The sequence below is a fragment of the Curcuma longa genome, unplaced genomic scaffold (assembly GCF_044706935.1).
Source record: "Curcuma longa cultivar G26 ecotype Majalengka, Jawa Barat unplaced genomic scaffold, ITB_CL_G26_1.1 contig_18626, whole genome shotgun sequence".
NCBI lineage: Eukaryota > Viridiplantae > Streptophyta > Magnoliopsida > Zingiberales > Zingiberaceae > Curcuma > Curcuma longa.
Genome location: NW_027430861.1, coordinates 1 through 19703, shown reverse-complemented (window position 1 = coordinate 19703; position 19703 = coordinate 1). Strand labels below are relative to the sequence as shown.

The window sequence follows — 19703 nt, the reverse complement described above, 5'->3', positions numbered from 1 at the left end:
TGCAGGATAATACATTAATAAAAGAAAATTGATAAGAATTATATCCATTAATAGAAATTTATTAAACATCATCTACATTTAAATAAATTTTATATTATTATTTATCATTACTATTTTTCCCTTTTTTTTGTTAACCAAATTATACTTTAATCCTAGTACTCACATAATAATATTACAAAAAATTAAATAGTGTTTCATTTTAGGAACACTATTTCTCTCTTTCAGATGTTAAAAACAATATGCTCATCACCCCTGTGGCAATAGACTTTTGAGGTCTTTGGAATGAACCATAGTAGAAGACGATGCGATAATTGGGACCGATACAACTTTGATGATCATAAATAGTCAAAGAGTAAAATTGCAAGGTCTTCTTCGTCTTGTTGCGATGTATTTCTCCATCTCGCCTTCGAGTGAATGAGCATTGGCAGTTGGAACACAGACTCCCAATGTCTCCCGTCCTATGGCGATGATTATTTCAACTTTCTTCTTGGCGAGCACTGACCAGCGTAGATGTGGTAGGATCGAATGTGATAGTAGATTTCCCCTTAGGATCAGCATCACCAGGTTTGGATTGATGTGCCTGCTGTTGTAGAGCTTGCAATTGTGTTTGTAGAAACTGTCGAAAAGAAAATGAAGAGAGGGTGTCAAGATATCAGGAAAATATAAAAACATTCCATTCAATCTGCAGACACTATAACAAGGAAGCTTATTGAAGATTTTTGCACATTGTAAACTTTGATAGTTTCATATTATGATTTTCTCCAAAACTGAAAATCTAATCTAAAAAGCAATATCAAAAGGGTGCACTAAAATGGCATATTGTAAGACTGCTATTTCAGACTGGCAAGTCCCAGGAACTACCTGAATCTGGCTTCAGATGACATCTTGTTGCGCCTTCAATAACGACGCTTGAAGATCTTGATTGTAGGATACCTCACCATAGATGGATTGTCCAGAAGCAGCTACTTCTCCAGTTAGTACCACTGTCGTCCAGTTGAATGCATCCAAATGTGGATTATCATTCAGATTTGATCCATGACCTGGAAGCCTGAAAACAGGCACAAGAATGTTTCCTGAGCTGCTCACCCAACTTCAAGTTTTTCAAGCAGTATATTTTTCTAAGATGAATCCATCGAATAAGCTATTACAGATACACAATTTATCAAAATGATATAAATTTCAATACTGGATTTATGTTTTAACTAAATATACAAGGACAACCTTCTTTGTAATCCAATTCTCTGTAAGACAATCAACCTAATTGGAACTCAGTCAAGCTTGGCTTGACTTGACTTGTTTACTTTCCTAGTTTCACTATTTCCTCCAAGGAAAAGAAAGCAAAAATAATAATATATTTATTTTTCTTAAAATTAACGGCATTTAGCTGTAATGTGACCCTTCTGTATGATTTCTGCAGCAGTTTGAGCCAAAAATTTGGGGAAATGTATCCCTCAGAATCTAGGTCTTGCCTCATTTTACTTACCCTCTTTCTTTCCTTCATAGGAAACACATGAATAGAAAATCATGCATCGACACCTAGATCCATACCCTTAACAGATATTCCCACTGAATAGCATAGATGATCATCATATTGATACACAATGCTTATTTGCAATAGATACATATAATACGACCTATTTTATAAGAAGAACACAAGAAAGTTATAGAGCATATTCACATATAAATGCAAATATCTGCTTCTGACTTGTTAATAAATATAATGTTCAATATACTTAACATCATTGTACATATTAAATTGAAGGCAAACCAATTTTTTTTCGCTTGCTGTAAAGTTGGTTGATGCATACCGGAAGGAACTTGGTGGACGGTAGATGAATGAAGTTTCATATAAGGATGCAGCCATTGCTGCTGCTTGAAGCATGGCCTGATGCCGGCTTATTTTAGCATCTTCTGTCGCACCACTGAGACTCTGTGAAGATGAACTTGCCACTGATCCAACTACCACAGAAAAGAAGTGATAAGTAAGAACCACCAAAGTAATATAGGAGCAGGGACATACTTTTGTATTGGGACACTTTTATATACTTGGTCTCATGAAAACTAAGAAACCAATAAGGAATTCATGGAATACAAGAATCATTAATAATTGTCTACCAAATCAAACGAATTAGCAAATAACTTAACTATTTATCAAACGAGCCAAAATTTAAAATTCAAATATTATTTTCCAATTTGCATCAATCTGCAACACTATTTCAATTATTTCTGCTAACATCGCCTTTAGTTATCTACTTTATATGTACTTGAAGATGATTTACTTTTATATATCAAAATTTTAGAAAGTTATCATCTTTTCTCTAAACTCTATCTCCTTTATTGTCCTCTCTATGCTAAAAATTGGAATTAAGTCATGACATGTGGCACACAAAACCTAGTGCACATGCTCTACATAGTCTAATAGCCACTATAGTGGATCCCGATGTGGTTGTCCCATTGCTAAGTGGATTTGGACCCATACATAGGATAGGGAACAGGCAGCGAAGATAAAAGGAATGCAAAGAAAATAAATAGTTGTGTAAGAATCATGTATTGTGTTTCTTTTCCTTTCCCTTTCCTTCCCCTTCCTAGTTTTCCATCCAAGTAAACCAAGCCTAAATTTCTACAACATTTATAATTTTAGTTGACTTGGGGTGCCTTCTTAAGAAATTGGCATATTTATGTGAAAGCCCATCAATGAATTTGTAGGGAAAAAAGTAAAGTGAAATATCTGACGCAAGCAAGTATAAAAACTTTACTTGGTTGATTTGGAACATATGGAACTCCATGTTGCCTAGATGCTGGCCCATTTTCAGGTGGTGCAACCAAAGCTCTGCAGGTAGGGCAAGTATGTTGTCTCTCTAACCATGATCTTAGACAACGGACATGAAAAAGGTGCCCGCATAACAATTTCTTTGCTGTAATCATCTCTTCTCGACATATAATGCATATTGCATCAGTCCTGCATTTAAGAATAGCTAGTGACTAAATTATACCAATACAAGAGTAATGACTTCAAATGAATTTGGAGTAAATTGTTTACGCATTAAGTTCTTCTTGTGTTGCATCAGGGAAACGCTCATTCATATTTGAGGTAATTTTGCGGTATCGAACATAATCTGTTACACGCTTTGTAAAACTGTGAAATGTCTCATATAGCTTGTGTAGCAGATGCAACGGTATACCATAGCTCCTGTTATTAGTAAAGACAAACTTTATTTGGTCAACTTACTCATTGAAATAGGAAACAGATGCCCAAGGTAAAGTTGAAGAATTAAGATAATGTCTAAGAAAGTACTTACACAAAGATGACTAGGAAAAATACTATATACAAAGACAGGTGAAGAAGGTCCTGAACAAGCTCAAGGTAAAATGTATAAACAGCCTTCCTCTCCCACTGCCCTTCCATAAGCGTGTCACTTACATAGAATACATACTTAACAAATGTTGACACAGTTGTTGTTGCTAAGATCGTGTATCTGAGAAACCATAAGAAGAATCAAAAGTACATAAGCAACCAACATAATGCAATCTATAAGGTATTGCCAAGATACCCACAAAGAAAGACAGTGACTAGATTACACACAAGATGTAGTGCAGGTGGAAGATGCTTCACATGAAACATATACCATCTTAATTAGAAGCACTTCAAGTGAAAATTATGCAAAAGCTAACAGATGCTAATTCATGGAGATATTTGGAAATGTAGTGGTGGATTGATATTATGCAACAGTAGAATGAACACAAATGTGGGTGTGTACTTGGAAAAATATCAAACCTTCCATACTTCTTTGAAGGGATACAAAAATTTGATTAGAGGTCATCCCTTTGGTCATTAGAGGAAAAAAATCAGTGTAAAAATCGTTCTTGCTAAAGTGCTCCATTAAATGAACTCCATTGCTAGTTAGTTCGTGTGTGATCACACGGCTTATGCAACTAGCAAATAAGAACTGAACCAGGTTGGTGCAAGCACATAAACGCAAATGAATGAGCCTATGGATTTTCTAGATAAGGAAGACAGTAAAAACATTGCATGTATATAGAAGTTGAATTAAAGGGTGGCACCTGACTAATTTCCAAGTTTCAAACTAACTTTTGAAGTAATTTGTTGTAAATTACTTCTGCATTTCATGACTAAATATTCTAAGATAGGTGCGTAAAAGGACATTCATAAAATTGTCCGAGCAGTGTTGGAAGTTTCGGACACCTTATACGTTGAAGAAGAGCCGGTGTGATCTAGGAAAACATTAGACTTTCACAAACTCAGAGTTTGGAGTCTATTCACATGTTCGACCGATAAATGCTCCAGTTAGGCGGTGTGAAACTATAACAAATACGCATATCAAACGAGGGCGAAGGGGTTAGCAACAATAAAACAAGATAAAATTTATTTAAATATAAATGATGATATAATAGGAGATAGAGCTATTTGACTTAGTGGGATAAGGCTTGGTTGTTGTTGTTGTTGTATTATCCCTCAGTCGATCTTCTAGCAAGAAAAGAAACTGTGAAAAATATGACAACTACTAGTTGGGCAAAATATAACTCGCCCTTGAAAAACTCTAGGTGTAGGTTTTCTTTAATTAATATTTTAGACCCAGCAAAGCATCAATAGAAAAGAAAGTATCTCATTAAATTAATGCACAAAATGTAGCAAAAAAAGTAATATTAAGATAATGCCACAAATTGTGATATTTGATTAACTTACTCAAATGTAAAAAAGAGTGCAACTGATGCTTGCCGAGTTTGCATCAGAGACCTCAAAGAACTGTGCAAGAAAAGACAGTCAACAATGAGGAGGAAAAACATAAATGAAACTATCCGTGCATGGGACAGCATAGAAACGGATGGAGTTGTCTCTATATATTCAATTCTCTTCTGGGCCAACCAATGCAATGCCTTGATCAACAAAAGAGCCGTGACCATAGCTAGAAAAGTAACTGAGAAGTCTTGCCGGAATATGGTAATTGCAAAAAGAATATCCATGACCTCCCTCCATGATTGTTCATTAAGTCTTTCAGCTTCTGCTTCTCTGAGTGAACCCAGGAATAAACGCTTCACAAACTGCCACATTATACACATGATGACTAGACCCATGTTTAGCAGAAGGACAAAACATAACTTGGAAGTGGAGAGGTACACCGTGGCAGGATAGAACTGCCCTCTGCTACTAAATGCATAGTAGATAGCACTCATACTTGCTAAAAAACTAAATCCAGCATAAGTTTGGAGCCTCATCATCTTTCAGAAGCTGCAACAACAACAACGACAATGAGAAGACAACATTTCACCAAAAATGATGGGGAAAGGGAATTAAAAAAGATTGGCATCGAGCAACACAAACAACAGTATAGATAAGAACAAAGAAAGAATAACTTGCAACAAAATTATGGCTTTGTGACAAAAACTTGTAGTCTCCAAATAGAAAGAAAAATAAACAATAGGGAATAATATTATGGCATAATGACAGATCTAATTCCAGATTGACCTAAGTAATAACGCCAAATCCTAAAACATTAGAAAAGAAATCACATTGAAACCTGGATGGATGCAAATGGATGATATCAGAAATCACAACATATCATCAACTCAACCTGGATTACGGCTGCATCATACATCACTCTACCATGTATTGTCGTCAAACAAAGAACCCTAATTTCAGCTTCACAAGAGTGTATGGTCGAATTCAACCAAACATAACAAGTTGATAGCAAATGGGATAAATATAACAAAAACATGGTTTCTCATATTTCTTCAATTTGGGATCCGGCAGTTCTATGGCGAGGTTTGATCGGTGTTCCGGCGGCACTAGCCGACGACGAGGTAGGTCGCGGGTTGTGCCTGTTGTGGGCTAGAAGGACGAGCGGTGAAGGTAGGCGCGGCAAAGTGTGGTGAAGGAAAGAGTCGGCGGCGCTGCCTGTGCGCTTGTGCGCAGGAGGAAGACGAGCTTCAACAAGATCCCGATCTGCAACCAATGTGATCTAAAACGTAATCAGGCATTTCGTGAGGGCGACGAACCTACTCGTTTAGCGTCCCTGCTCGCTCCTCGCCGGCGGTCGTCGGATACGATCGAAAATTCCTCCCAATCGCAGTAATAATCTGGAATCAACAGCGGCCGCATAAATCGGTACGGAACGGTCGTCGACGTCGCTGATAAACATGCCTTTTTTCCATTTCCGGCAGTGTTCTTTTCTGCGTGTCCTGATGAATCGCCAGGCGACGCGTGCAATTAATAATATGATAAAAGATAATTAAAAGTAATTAGTTAAGACCTTTATTTTTCTTACAATTGTTTTTTTTGAAAAATCGTTCATTATATTTCTCATCTTAAAAACAACCTTATTCCTTATAACAATTATAAAAATAATTCTGATTAAATTTAATTAAAAATATGTATATATAATATTTTTATATAAAAATTTTAAATTAAAAATTATTTAAATTTGATAAGATTTTGATCAAATTGATAAAATTATTATATATATATATATATATATAAATATTATCTATATAATATTTTTAATTAAATAAATTTCAAAAATGATTTACTTTAATATATTTAGCATGGGTTAATTATTACACGTTATAATAATTATTTACAATAACGTGTAATAATTTTATGCAGCAACGCTTTCTTCTTCCTTCCACGCTGGGGGTTCTTCTCCGGCGAAGTCGCTCCGCTCCTCCGATTCCAGATCTTCCTCAATCGATTCCTGTACATCCTCGCTTCCCGACGACAAATCGCTGTCTATGGCTTCCTCACGATCCTCCCCGCGGCTTTCGTTCTCGTTGGCGCTCTCTCCTTCACCACGTTCTTGAAGCCCCATCCTCTCTCTTCAGAAACATCTCCTTCAGTCTCAAGCTATCACGATTCGATTCCTCTGCCGCTTCAAAAGAGCAATCCGCCTCTGCTTCCAGTTTTCCTGAGGCGGACGATCTCGTACCTTGCCTCGTCGAGCATCACCTCGAATCTCTCCTCGGTGTTCCTCAACTCTACGTTCAGCTGCTCAATCTCCGCAGGAGATTCCTCGAGCTCAGTCTGCGTGCGCGAGAGATGTTCTTCCCGTTCTCTGGCCTCTTTGCGATTCTTCTCCTCCTGATCTCTTTCCCTGTTGACTGCTTGCAGTTTCTCCTCTTCGAGTTTCCGAATCTCCAGGTTGAGAAGGTCAACTGTCTTGCCAATGTTAACTGCGTCCTGCCATGCTGCGTCGACCTGCCTGTCTGCTTCTTCGAGATCACGGCTTTGGTTCGCGATCTCGATCTCCAGTGACATTACCTTCCCTCGGATCAGTCAGAGAGTCGATATCTCAGATTCGGCATCCTCGAGCAGCGATGATGCTGATTTCTCAGCTTGCTGCCTTTCCTCCAGATCGACTTTCGGGCTCTGCATCCTTTTCTGCCACACGTCGACCAACTCTGATGCATCTGATTCAACATTTCTTGCATTACTCTCACCTCGATCTGAAGCTCATCGACCAAATGCTCCATTTTAGCCAACTTATCTCCGTCTTCCTCTGATCGTTCGAGTTCGAGTTTCAAACTACCAACTTCAGCTTCCAGTGCTTTGGATCGGCTTGCTTCCTCTCAGCAGCTTCCCTTTCTTCATCAGCTCGCTTAAGTGCAGTTCCTTTTGCGTTCATGGCGTTTTTGAGCTCTAGCTTTAGAGTGGCAATTTCCTGCTGAAATTTCTCCTCCCTTTCTCGCGCATATTCGAGTCGCGCATACTCGACTTTTTGTACAAGGAGGAGCTCGCGTAGCTCGTCTCTCTCGGATTCGACGAGGACGCCGCGCTCCGTGCCATCCTCTGCAACGGACACTGCTATGGATCCATGGGCGTGCTCCCCAATATCCTCCACAGCACCATCTCCCATCTCAACTCGCCTCCGGCTTCCGTTGCGGCTGTTGCTGCGACTTCTCTCCATTCCTCCACGACTTTCCCTGCCGCGGCGAGTGGCTTCACCCATCCGCCATCTCGAGGAACACTCCCTTGTCGGGATGGTCTGTATCCTCCAGCAGGTACGCCCTCCTCTTACCCGTGGCGACGCCATGTGATGCCTTTGTGTGGAATTTCGGCCATTTCTATTTCGCATAAGGTGAGCACATCAAATCCAACATCCATTGTCTGGACAAATGAAATGATGAAAATAGACCATGATCTTTCAAATAACTTTTATCGTCCAGGTAAATTGGAAACAAGAGAGAAAGGTCAAAGAAGAAGCGATCCCGTTGGTCGACGAAGAACGAAGAGCCAAAGAAGCAGCTAAGGTCAACGCCAGCCGAAAACAAGATGCACTGCGACGATATTCAGAAGCTTGAAGAAGAACTCGCTCGCTCGCCTCCCGACTGTTGGATCGAATCTACTCGATGCTATTAAAATTAAAAAAAAAAATCAACAAGTAATCGATTGAGTTGATAGGTTAGAGTGGTGCTACAACAGGCACCTTCCTCCTCTTCTCCTTCCTTGTTGGGCTCTCTGTGGAGGCCTGAATTAGGCCTCAAGGCGGTGGTGGACGGCGGCGGCGGCAACTTGCGGCGGGAGCACATGTTCGATAAGGTGGTGACGCTGAGTGACGTCGGGAAGCTGAACAGGCTGGTGATCCCGAAGCAGTGCGCGGAGCGGTTCTTCCCGTTGGAGTCGGAGATGGCCGACAAGGGGGTGGTGCTCTGCTTCGAGGACGCCGGCGGCGAGCGGTGGAGCTTCCGCTACTCCTACTGGCACAGTAGCCAGAGCTACGTGATGACCAAGGGGTGGAGCCGCTTCGTCAAGGAGAAGCACGTCCACGCGGGGGACACCGTCTCCTTCCTCCACACCACCGCCGGCCGCCGCCTCTTCATCGACCTGCACCACCGCCTTCACTTCCTCCCCCCACTGCTTCCCTACGACGCCTTTCCGCCGCCCGGAGTCGCACCCTGTGGGGGACATACCGCCGCGGACCACCTCTTATGCTACAGCCGAACACTGCGGGGGCTTCCCCGGTGCCCCATCATCGGATCCGTCAAACAAACAGCTTCCAACGACGACGACGACAACAACACGGTGCTGGACTCGGTCTCGATGGTCATCGGCGCCGTGACGCCTACACCCAAGGCGGCGCCCAAGAGGTTCAGGCTCTTCGGAGTCAACCTGGACTGCTCCGACCTACCGCCGCCGGACTCCAGCAGCAACTACTACGGCCGCCGGAGGACTAGCAGCTTGGAGGGATCAATCCCCTCTTCATGATAATTTGAATTTCGAAGATTATTTAATTGAGTTTGAGCTCAAATTGTACGCTGGACTCGGATAACTAACTGTGGGCCGCGGTGGACTGGACCCGAACCGGCTCAAATCGATCCCAATTCCCAAACGAGCGATAAACCCTAATTAATCGCTGCCGCTTTGCCCAAAGTTTCCTCAGTCTCTCATGGCTTCAGCCGGATTCCGATCCCTAAGCCGCGCCTCGCTCTCATCCAGTCCTGCCTTTCGAGGTCGAAAGCAGCGGCGGGGTTCGCTTCCTCCTCTCGCCAGCCGGCAGCTGCTTCAGCGTTTCCTGCTCCTGGTCGCCGCTTCCCGCCCTTTTCCAGGTTCGTCAAGCTTTATCCTTTTAGTTATCGTTCAGCGTTTTATGTTTGCTTCCTTCGTTGGTCTTCTTGGCGCTAAAGATTGGATTTTTGCGGCCGTTTTCGAAGGCCTCCTGCGCAGCTGGGGTGCTGCAGCGGGTCTCTTCTCCCACTCCACAGCGCGGTGCCGGTGGCTAGATTGACCTCGTCCCTGAGCTCGACTTCTCGCTGTTGCCGTGCTATTTCACAGGGTATTCCTGGCTATCCTGGAGTTTAAATGTTGTGGACATGTTTTTGTGGTAATCACTATCCTTGCTTATAGTTGTTCCCTGGAGGTTTAATAACCTAATTCAGCTTTTGCTTCACTTAAATTATGAAATGGCTTAGATCTCAGTCCAGTCAAGAGCATAATTTATCACATAATTTCTTAAAACTGATTAGCTAGAAACCTCGTGATATAGGATAACTAGACAGATATCTTCTATTGTGTATCATTTGGCAACTTAAGACTATGCATTGTGAAGAACATCCCCATTTGAATTGTTGCAAGTATCAAGTGCTCATTGAGATGCCAAATTTGACAAAGATAAGTAAAGCTCAGATAGTGGTAGCATGTCATTCACGATAGAGTTGTTTTAGATCATTTTTCTTTATGATATGGCCTTGTTTGTTGATGACACATACACTAAGTACTGGTTGACAAGGATTTTTATTTTATTTATCTTTGTTACTTGATGTATGCTTCTTGTTTGAAATATGAAGAACTAGTTCTGAATTTCTAAGGTTGCTTTTCCATCTTAGGCTGATAACAAATGGTTTTTCAGGGTGGATATAAACTTAATAGACAATTAGTTATATTAGTTTATACCAAATGTGAAGATTCAAGAATTCAAGTTAGGATAAATGATGAACATCATATAGATCACAATGTATCAATAGGTAGTATATGTACTTCGACAAAGCTTCTAGCTCCTCTTAGTTATCATGGCAGGTTCAAAAGATACTACTATCAATATGTTAACTTTTCTAAAAGAAAACATAATCCATCTCTGTCTTCTATGACTATATATCTTTTGTGTAAAATTATTCTTGGAAATTTTCTGATGAATATGAAGAATAGTTAGCCTTGCCTCGATTATTGATATTGAGTTGTGTTGCGAATGAAGATGATGTTCATGGTCAATCCAATGTATTTTTCCATGCAATGCTGGTCTATAGTTTTTATAACTTTGAAACATAAAGAATATGTTAAAACTGTATCATAAGTGGGGCAGGGAACTTGATTTATGCTTGTCAGGTTTTAACCTAAGAAGCTTTAGTTGTTACATTCGATACGTGGTGTGACCATCTCCCGAATTGTGCAGTTTCACTTTTGTCAAGCTTAAATATAGAACATATGCATTCATACTATCTCTATTATTGTGCGATCCAGAATTGGTGTAAACATATTACTGTCCTCTTCCAGATGGAATTGACGGCACATGAAACACTGATGATCCACTGGCCGTCGAAGTTCAGAACCAGTTTTCTCCTGCTGCCACCAAATTTATCAAAATCAGAATGGTTATTTAGTATTTTTTTCATTCTTTCTTTCTTTGCGGAGATGTTAACTGGATCATATCTTAGCAGAACTGTGTTATTATGTTTTTTTAAATCCGATTAATCTGTTCTATAAAAGTGAACCACTGACCACCAGGGAGGTAAATCTTGTTATTATGAATTCTCGCCATGTACAATCTTAACCATTAAATGAGTAGAATAAAGTTTCAGTATTTTTTTTCCTTCTTATTATTATTTATTGTGCTAAATTTAAATTGGTCTCAGTTGCTTAGGGCTGTGAATGGATCAAACAGTTGTAATCAAATTACAAGTAGAATCCTTTTAGATGAGTTTAAGGGTTGTCTGTCAGGCAATTAGATGAATTAGAAGTGCAAATGACTATATATGATATTTGAATTTGATTCGAAGTTCAAAACAAATAATTTTGATTTAAATTTGTTTGAAATAAAATTTGAGTTCGATTTGAATTGTTTGAATTTTAATTAATTGAATATTTCTCTAGTTCTATTTGAATTTGATAATTTTAAATATAAATTCGTTTGCACCCATGAATAGGCGAAGGGATGAATCTAAGCTGAGAAGGAGAATGTACTTGTGCCAAATCGATCAGGTTCAGGGTTCGGGCATTCTCATTTGCCGGGTCAGGCCTCCAACGAGATCTGGACAGCTGCTTCTCCTTCCGCTTTCACGGGCGACTTCGCTGGCTCGCGAGGTGGCAGGCGGAGGCGCCAACCAAGGCATGGCGTACGTTCTATGCTGATCTGATCTGCATCTACTTCTTCCCGTCCTGTCGCTCTCCAGTTGCAGAGTGTGGTGGATTCAAGTTGGAGTTTTGGAGTCGGACGAGGCATAAAGATCCGATCTTTGAGGCTGAGCATGGACGGGCACAGGTGCGGGCTCTGCTTCCGGCGATTCGCCAGTGGACGCGCTCTCGGCGGCCACATGCGATCTCACGTCGCGAAGCGGAGGCTGAGGGTAGCGTCGCCGTTCGCCTCCTCGTCGTCCTTCCCGGAGGCGGCGACGTGGGAGAACCGGACCAGGCCCCGGAGCTTCCGCGCCGTGGATCCGGAGTTCTCTTCTTCTGTCGCCGTGGCAGGCGGCGGCGCCTGCGCCGGATCCTCCAATGTCGGGGAGAGCGAGGAGGCGGAGTCGTCGTCGTTCCAGCGGCGGCTCGTTCGTCCTCGGCGAAAAGAAGATCTCTCCGGCGAGACCAAGCCGCGCAGCTCCGTCTCCGATGGCGTCCGGGAGGAGGACATCGCGTTCTGCCTCATGTTGCTCTCGCGCGACGCTTGGTCCAAGTCGGGAACGAAGCGCTGCCAGTCCGTCGACGAGGAGGAGATCCACTACCGAAGCGAGGAAAAAGAGGACGAAAACGACGACGAGTTACCGCCGCTCGCCGCCAGTAAATCGTGCCCGAAGAGGACCAAGTATCAGTGCGACACTTGCCGGAAGTCCTTCAAATCGTACCAAGCGCTCGGTGGCCATCGCGCGATCCATAAAAGAAAAGGAACAGAGTGCGCCACGACCACCGCCGGAGTCGGAATCCACGTCGGCGTTCCAAAGCCCACTGCCACTGCCAAGCTCTACCAATGCCCTTACTGCTCCAGGACCTTCATCTCCGGCCAGGCCCTCGGCGGCCATAAAAGATCCCATCTTGCCGCCGCCAACACTTCCCCTGCTCCCCTCGGCGACAAAGATGGCCGCTTCGTAGACATCAATCACCCAACTCCATTGGAGGAAGAAACCGAGCTCTCCGTCCTCTCTGTCGCATCGGAGCTCTCCCAAAGACGCCATTTTGAAGGACATTGAAGGTAAATTCTTCTCTATACAATATAAAAATCTCAGCTTTGGGGGTTAAACAAACTTGAAACAGAGTTTGAATTTTTGCAAGCGAACTGTGTTCTTGCTGGTTGCTTAGAATTGTTCTTTAGTTCTTTTAAAAGATTTAAAAGATCATGAGTACTTTCTTGAATTAGTTCATGAATTCTTCTCTATACAATATAAAAATCTCAGCTTTGGGGTTAAACAAACTTGAAACAGAGTTTGAATTTTTGCAAGAGAACTGTGTTCTTGCTGGTTGCTTAGAATTGTTCTTTAGTTCTTTTAAAAGCTTTTTCTTGAAAAGATCATGAACTACTTCAAGTACTTCTTCAACTATTTTCTTGTGTCATCAAACATATCTATTGATGAATGTATGAATCAATGTGCGACACACAAGTTCTAAATAGAAGACTTATCAAGAGTCACCTTACTTCTTGATTTTACTCGATGACCTGACTATAGGATCGAACTCATAGGGGTAAGGATGCACGAAACACATTGAAATTGACCATTTTAATAGGTTATGTATCGACTAAGTATTGATTGATAAATATTTATCTTTTAGATAAGTTATAGTTAAGGAAGTATTAGTTAGTAGCCTAATTATAATTAGAAAATTAATCAATTAATTTAGTACATCCACCTTAATTGTGACCCTCTATCAATATGTATCTTACTATTAAAGCCACAAGTTCTTTCTTCATCTTTTACTCCTTTTGTTTTTCTACTTTTGATAAATTTTTCTCCAAGAATTATCAAGATTTGCATTATCTTGAAAAGAAATAGTATATATAATGTTTTAAAATTTTATATTAAATTTGATCAAGAGAAAGTCAATCATTTGCACATAACTTTTAAGGTTAATCCTTTTTTTTTTAATTTAACACATTTTTTAAAAAATTAGAAAAATTCATCCTTGGCAACTTTTTAATTTACTATATATTTATTAATTTAAAAATAATTATTTTCTATATATTTATCCTTTCAATTTACTATAAATGAAGCGTTCAGATGGAGCTCGGGTTGGTCAACCACGGTAGCGCAATAGTCAACCCGCTGTGGGCCTACGGCACTGGAAACGTGGGGCCGACGCGGTGAGTGGCTCAGAAAGCGTATGGTGAACGACCCGCCCAAGCAGTGCAGTATCTCTCGCTTTTACACCACAAAATTCCAGTTAAGCCCCTGATGTATCTTTATTTCGACCATGACGTCGTATCGCGAGTCGGTTTGCCAAGTGCTCGACGTTAGACGGGGAATTTGTTGAAAAAACAGGGGAGATGGAAGCAAATTGACAAATTGAGGAGAAGGAAAGGGGGGAAGGAGGCGAGGCGAGGCGAGGTGTCGGCTGGAACGCCAACGAGGGTTCCGTCTCCTCTTCGCTTCCGTCCTCTCAGATCTGCGCGCTCCTGGTTGCTCTTCGATTCCGGCATCTTGCTCGGTGAGTTTTGAATTTCTGAAGGCTGATTCGTCTTCCCCGCGCGTTGTTTGTTATGTTTTAGTGCCGTTTTCGGTGCCAGATTGGGCGATTAGTTCGATCTTGCTCGAAGTGGCTTCCTGTGATTCTAGTGTCACTTTGGAAGCTGTAGTTTTGGGACAATGGAGATCTATTAGAGTTTTGGATACGATTTCTATGGAATCGAATCTGCGGTTACGAGCAAGGATCGTCTGTTAGTTCGATCTTTGGTTATTTTTCCTCTTTTTTTGGGGGATCCGGCTTGAGCGAAGTCCTTGGTAGCTTCGCTTTGTCGAGAATCAAATGTCATCTCCTTCTCCTTTCCACGTGGAGGATCAGACCGATGAGGATTTCTTCGACAATCTTGTGGATGACGATTTTGGTAGAGAGGGTTCGCGACCTCGTTCCAATGGAATCGTGAGAGATTTTTCTAATCTCAGCCTCGATGATGATATTGGTACCTCTGTGGAGGATCCTGATGATGATGCTGGATTGATTTTCGAATCAAATGGTCTACAACAAAGTGAGACATTGCAGTCTTCGGATTCTTCAAAGGAACTTTTGGCCTCTGTTGACCGCCCACCTTCGGATTCTTCTATAGACCAGGTAGCTCCAGCGGGAAGTTCAGTTGCGAGTGCTTTTGTGATTGAACCGCAAAGTTCATTGCCCACTCAACATTCTGGATCGAAGGGAACCAGTGTAAAAGAGGTCCAGTGGAGTGCCTTCAGTGTCAGCGATCAGCCATTTGACAATGTTGGGTTGGAAAGCTATTCCGAGTTCTTTGCCGAGAATGTTGATGATAGATTGCTAACCAATTCTGACCTTAATCTTTCCCCTTTGGGAAATCAAGTTGAAAACTTACATGCACATACAAATTCCTTGAATTTTCAAGACTCCCAACTCTTAGGTTCAGCTACTGATGATAACACATATATTGCTGATGCTCAGTATTGGGAGAGTCTTTACCCTGGTTGGAAGTATGATGCAGCCACTGGGCAATGGTATCAATTGGATGGCTATGATGCTGGCATGAATGCACAAAATCACTATGATTCATCAAGAGTGGATTCACTAGATGACTTTAAAGAAAGTGTGGAAACTACTGCTTTCAACTCAAATGCCGGTAGTTCAGATGATCTGTACCTTCAGGAGACTTCACAGCCAGTCTTGGAGACCATAGCTGAAGAAAGGGCAACAGCTACAAATGCAACAACTACCAATTCAAGTGTTGGTTATCTGGAGAACCTGGAATTCCCTCCTAACATGGTATTTGATCCTCAGTATCCTGGATGGTACTATGACACCAACACCCAACAGTGGTATGCCCTGGAGTCATACACTACACAGATACCAACTGGAGTTCAGAATGAGGTTGTAGCTTTGAATGGCTTCTCAGGCGAGAACTGCCATGTATATGATCAAGTTGGCCAGCCTAAACAAAGTTCTAATGGAACCCCAGAGAGCCAAGAGTTTGGACAGCACTGGGCTCCTCTATCAAACAGCTATTCTGATCAGCAGAGCATGCTGCAGGCTGCACAAGTTGGTGAAAAGCAGGAGATGCAGAGTTTTTATAATCCAAGCATGCCTACTGGTTCTCATGCAGATAATAATGTGGGGCTTCATGCATTTAAACCTGTTGTTTATCATGATTTTGGCAGCTCTAATGGGACTATGATACCATACAACTCTGTTAATGGGGAAAGCAAATATCCAAATTATTCTCAAAATATGCCACATAGCATTCAGGAAAATATACCAAGCAGCTTCTTAGGCAATCAGAATTCAGTTGACTATCTACAGCATTCATTACAAGATACCAAAGCTGCTTATTCCCAGTTTGCTTATTCATCTGATAAAGGAAGATCATCAGCTGGACGCCCTGCACATGCTTTGGTTACTTTTGGATTTGGTGGGAAGCTTGTAGTTGTGAGAAATGCTACCTCTTCTAGCACAAACATAGACTATGGAAGCCAAGTAAGCTTCAAAATTTGATGTTGGTTTTGCATCTACATTTTAGTTTTGAACATTTTTCAGTGTCATGCATCTGAAAATTTGTTTTTATTTGCAAGGGGACTGCTGCCGGTGTGATTTCTATTCTTAGCTTATCTGAAGTTGTGACGAATGAACTTGATGCTTCCAGTATTGGTTCAGGCACTGGATTGGACTACTTCAATTCCTTGTGCCATCATCATTTTCCAGGTCCTCTTGTTGGTGGTAGTGCTTCTGCAAAGGATATAAATAAATGGTTAGATGAGAGAATCTTGAGCTATGATGCTCCTGTGATGGAGTTCCAGCAAGGAAAACTTTTGAAGTTACTCCTTTCGTTGCTCAAAATATCATTGCAAAATTATGGCAAACTTCGATCTCCTTTTGGTTCTGATCCATCACTAGAGGTTTTTATAATATGTTTTATTTCTTGTTACAGTTATATGATTGTTTCTATGATTCACAAGGTAAAAAGGATAATACCTATTCCTGCTGCTCTAAAGTCCTTGACTGCAATTTTTGCTTTCTAATGGTTATATAAATATTATATTCTGAACTACCTTGCCATTGTGGAGGTCTTGCATTTCATTCTCAGAATTAATATTTGGTTTTGTTAGACTTCTCATATTTAGATAATAACTTATTTCCACTGTACCATGGTGCAACTTTGTTCACAGAATTTGTTTTCTGACCTCATAATTCTCCTACTCCATATCATTATTTCACTGAGGAATATGGAAAACTAAATCATCAGCAAATAGGTTGACCTTATAATGTGCTGGCGATGGTCATTCTTGTGGATGATTATTGCAGGAATATGGATTTCAACTCAAAGGCATCATTGTTACTGTTTTTCCTAATGTGATGTCTTTTCTCATTAAAGAATATTGTTGTTGGAACAGCAAAGACGATGGCAATCTGTTTAAGCATTTCCAGATCTAGATAGAATCAGGAACCAATCTACAGGTTGTAAGATCCTTTGTCTATTTTTCCTAAGACTAACAAGAGTGCCAATATTGTTTACATTTTGGATTATGATGGTAATATACAAAAACTTGACCAATATTCGTTAGAGATTGTGCTCACTTTTCTAGACAGATTTGTGTAATATATCTTAAGGATGAGGATTTCTACTCGTGCGTTGCATCTCCCCTCTGATTAATTGGCTTTTGCCAATCTGATAGGGTAATGTTACCCTAGCACGGTTTCATAGTTCTATACATTTTATTATCTCGACCTTTTTTGAGTGTGACTAAGGAAAACAAGAAGGAAAGTGAATCAAGGATGAATTTAGATAACCTAAAATTTGGGAAGATAAATAGAGAGTACAAAGCTTCATCGTGGAGAAGATGTAGTAGAATTTTTCACAGGATCGTCTTTGTGAATTTAGATAACCTAAAGCTTACATGCATTTGAGAAGATAAATAGAGAGTACAAAAGCTTCATCGTGGAGCAGATGTAGTAGAATTTTTCACAGGATCGTCTTTGTGAATTTAGATAACCTAAAGCTTACATGCAGTATCTGCTTAGGAGGAAGAATTTGCTATCATTTTCATCAGAATTTACTAGTTGAAGTAAGATTTGTCCAGTGATTTCAGTTATGGCTAACATCCCTATGAGCTTACTATCTTGAGCAAATTTTGTGTTTTTTATATTAGCACAAGTGGAGATGATTTTTCATTCAACCAATAAGCTAAATCATTTATACTGTATGATAGTATGAAGTAGAGAAAATAGGAAATTTATGATTGTTTTTGTGTTTTTGTGATAACAAAAAAGTATCTGCTCCCTGTAATTTGTATACACCCATTAAAGAAGTGATGGATATGTCTTTGACTATTGGGAGGTCTTTTTTAGCTTATTTGAGGTAGCATCTCCAGCATGTTGGTACAGTTTGTAATTTTTCCCTTCTTGACTAAATTACTGGAAAGTGGTCATCTGCATATCTAATGCTTTTAATTCAACAGCCACCAGAGCTGATTGGATGATGTGGTGTTTCTAGGATTGAGTGAGCTAATTTACACAAATTACTGATGCTAATCCGGACTCTACAAGATAGGAAACTGCTCTGAGATTATGATATACGGATAAATTAGTAGTAGCACTAGATTGGCTGATATCATATAACTATCACCTTAACCAAAATTTCATTGATTTAGCATGTTTTGAATTCATTGGTTAAAGACTACAGCCAACCAGAGCTTTTTGTGATGGTACTATATTAAGATACCCTTGTGTTATTGTGTAGTAGGATGTTGCTAATAGGTTAATAGGCAAGTGCAGAGGTCTTCATTAAGGAGCATACCACTCACTGGCTCTAAATATTAGTTGTCATTTGTTTCTGCTGTAAAGCTGTTTGGTTATATATTTAAGAAAGGCTAACAGAAAAGTACTTGCTGTTAAGGATGAACCCTACTTTCTCATTAATTTTGATCTCAGAATTCTTCAAGTTTTAGCATTTCTCTTGTACCTTCAGTATAATTCTCTTGCTTGTAGGATGTTAATGGTCCAGAAATGGATGTATGCAATCTTTTTGTTTCATCAAAAACAAAAGGTGCTCCTTTTGGAGGGTATGGTCCATCTGCTTATTGCTTGAATAATATTCCGTCAGAAAGCCAACTTCAGGTACCTTCAGTTATCCAAGTTTTTGTTCATAATTTCATATAGTCCACTGAACCGCTGTAATAGTTTCTATTCTGTCAACTTCTTTCAGACAACTGCTGCTATGGTGCAAAGCGTTCTTGTTTCTGGTAAAAGGAAGCAGGCTCTCCAATATGCACAAGAAGGTCAATTATGGGGCCCTGCTCTTGTTCTTGCTGCACAGCTTGGCGAGAAGGTTTGTATACTTTTCTTTTCTCTGTAATTACATAACTTATTTAGTTGATCTTGATTTGGATGTATATAATATTTGTTTCTTTTTCATGTTTATGATGCTGAAAATTCTTGTTTCTTCACTTGCTCTGATAGATCTCATATTTTGCTTGCAGTTCTATTTGTGCAACAGTGAAGAAGATGGCTCATTTAGTTGGATTTTGATTTAATTTTTGATTATCTATTTTTGTTTCATGTTATAATGGGAAAAAATTCCTTCTTTAGTTCTGATATATCTCATAATTTTGGTTGCAGTTTTATGTTGACACAGTGAAGAAGATGGCACAGCATCAATTTGCATTCGGATCACCTTTACGATCACTATGTCTGCTTATTGCTGGGCAACCTGCAGATGTGTTTTCTGCAGAGAATGCAGTTAATACCTTACCCGTGGCTTCACCTATGCAGCCTGCACAGGTGATTTAACTAAATATATACTTAGGAATTAACTTGTACTTATACTTCAAGATGAATGTTC

General features: G+C 40.4%; 3 protein-coding genes and 2 pseudogenes across 4 annotated transcripts; 4 read left to right on the top strand and 1 right to left on the bottom strand.

Moving 5' to 3' along the window:
• Positions 1–121: 121 nt before the first annotated feature.
• On the bottom strand, positions 122–6170 carry LOC141816907 (ERAD-associated E3 ubiquitin-protein ligase HRD1-like). Its single transcript, XM_074704630.1, has 8 exons — positions 6016–6170; positions 4706–5248; positions 3300–3476; positions 3041–3190; positions 2757–2959; positions 1809–1959; positions 862–1048; positions 122–616 (listed from the first exon to the last, which is right to left on the bottom strand). Exons 2-7 carry the CDS (start codon positions 5236–5238, stop codon positions 874–876), a joined length of 1389 nt encoding a protein of 462 aa, XP_074560731.1. The 5' UTR covers positions 5239–5248; positions 6016–6170; the 3' UTR covers positions 122–616; positions 862–873.
• LOC141816909 (B3 domain-containing protein Os03g0120900-like) lies at positions 3523–9186 on the top strand (annotated as a pseudogene).
• A 212-nt stretch (positions 9187–9398) lies between these two features.
• LOC141816910 (uncharacterized) lies at positions 9399–11322 on the top strand (annotated as a pseudogene).
• A 332-nt stretch (positions 11323–11654) lies between these two features.
• On the top strand, positions 11655–13096 carry LOC141816908 (zinc finger protein ZAT9-like). The gene has a single exon (XM_074704631.1). It carries the CDS (start codon positions 11971–11973, stop codon positions 12901–12903), a length of 933 nt encoding a protein of 310 aa, XP_074560732.1. The 5' UTR covers positions 11655–11970; the 3' UTR covers positions 12904–13096.
• Positions 13097–14240: 1144 nt separating this feature from the next.
• On the top strand, positions 14241–19642 carry LOC141816917 (protein transport protein SEC16B homolog; the record flags this gene model as incomplete). Of its 2 annotated transcripts, XM_074704641.1 has the most annotated exon segments (6): positions 14241–14353; positions 14433–16342; positions 16438–16761; positions 18851–18979; positions 19068–19190; positions 19481–19642. In XM_074704641.1, coding segments are annotated over 5 exon segments (2409 nt in total), but the record flags the coding sequence as incomplete, so codon positions are not given.
• Positions 19643–19703: the final 61 nt, after the last annotated feature.

What these genes read in the sequence shown, in the direction of transcription:
- LOC141816908 (XM_074704631.1), top strand. Translation starts at nt 11,971, where the DNA reads ATGGACGGGCACAGGTGCGGGCTCTGCTTCCGGCGATTCGCCAGTGGA.
- LOC141816907 (XM_074704630.1), bottom strand. Translation starts at nt 5,238, where the DNA reads ATGATGAGGCTCCAAACTTATGCTGGATTTAGTTTTTTAGCAAGTATG. An exon ending in GCACTCTTTTTTACATTTGA is followed by an intron (nt 3,477 to 4,705) that starts GTAAGTTAATCA and finishes ATGGTTTCTCAG; the next exon opens with ATACACGATCTTAGCAACAA. An exon ending in CGTCCACCAAGTTCCTTCCG is followed by an intron (nt 1,049 to 1,808) that starts GTATGCATCAAC and finishes GCCTGTTTTCAG; the next exon opens with GCTTCCAGGTCATGGATCAA.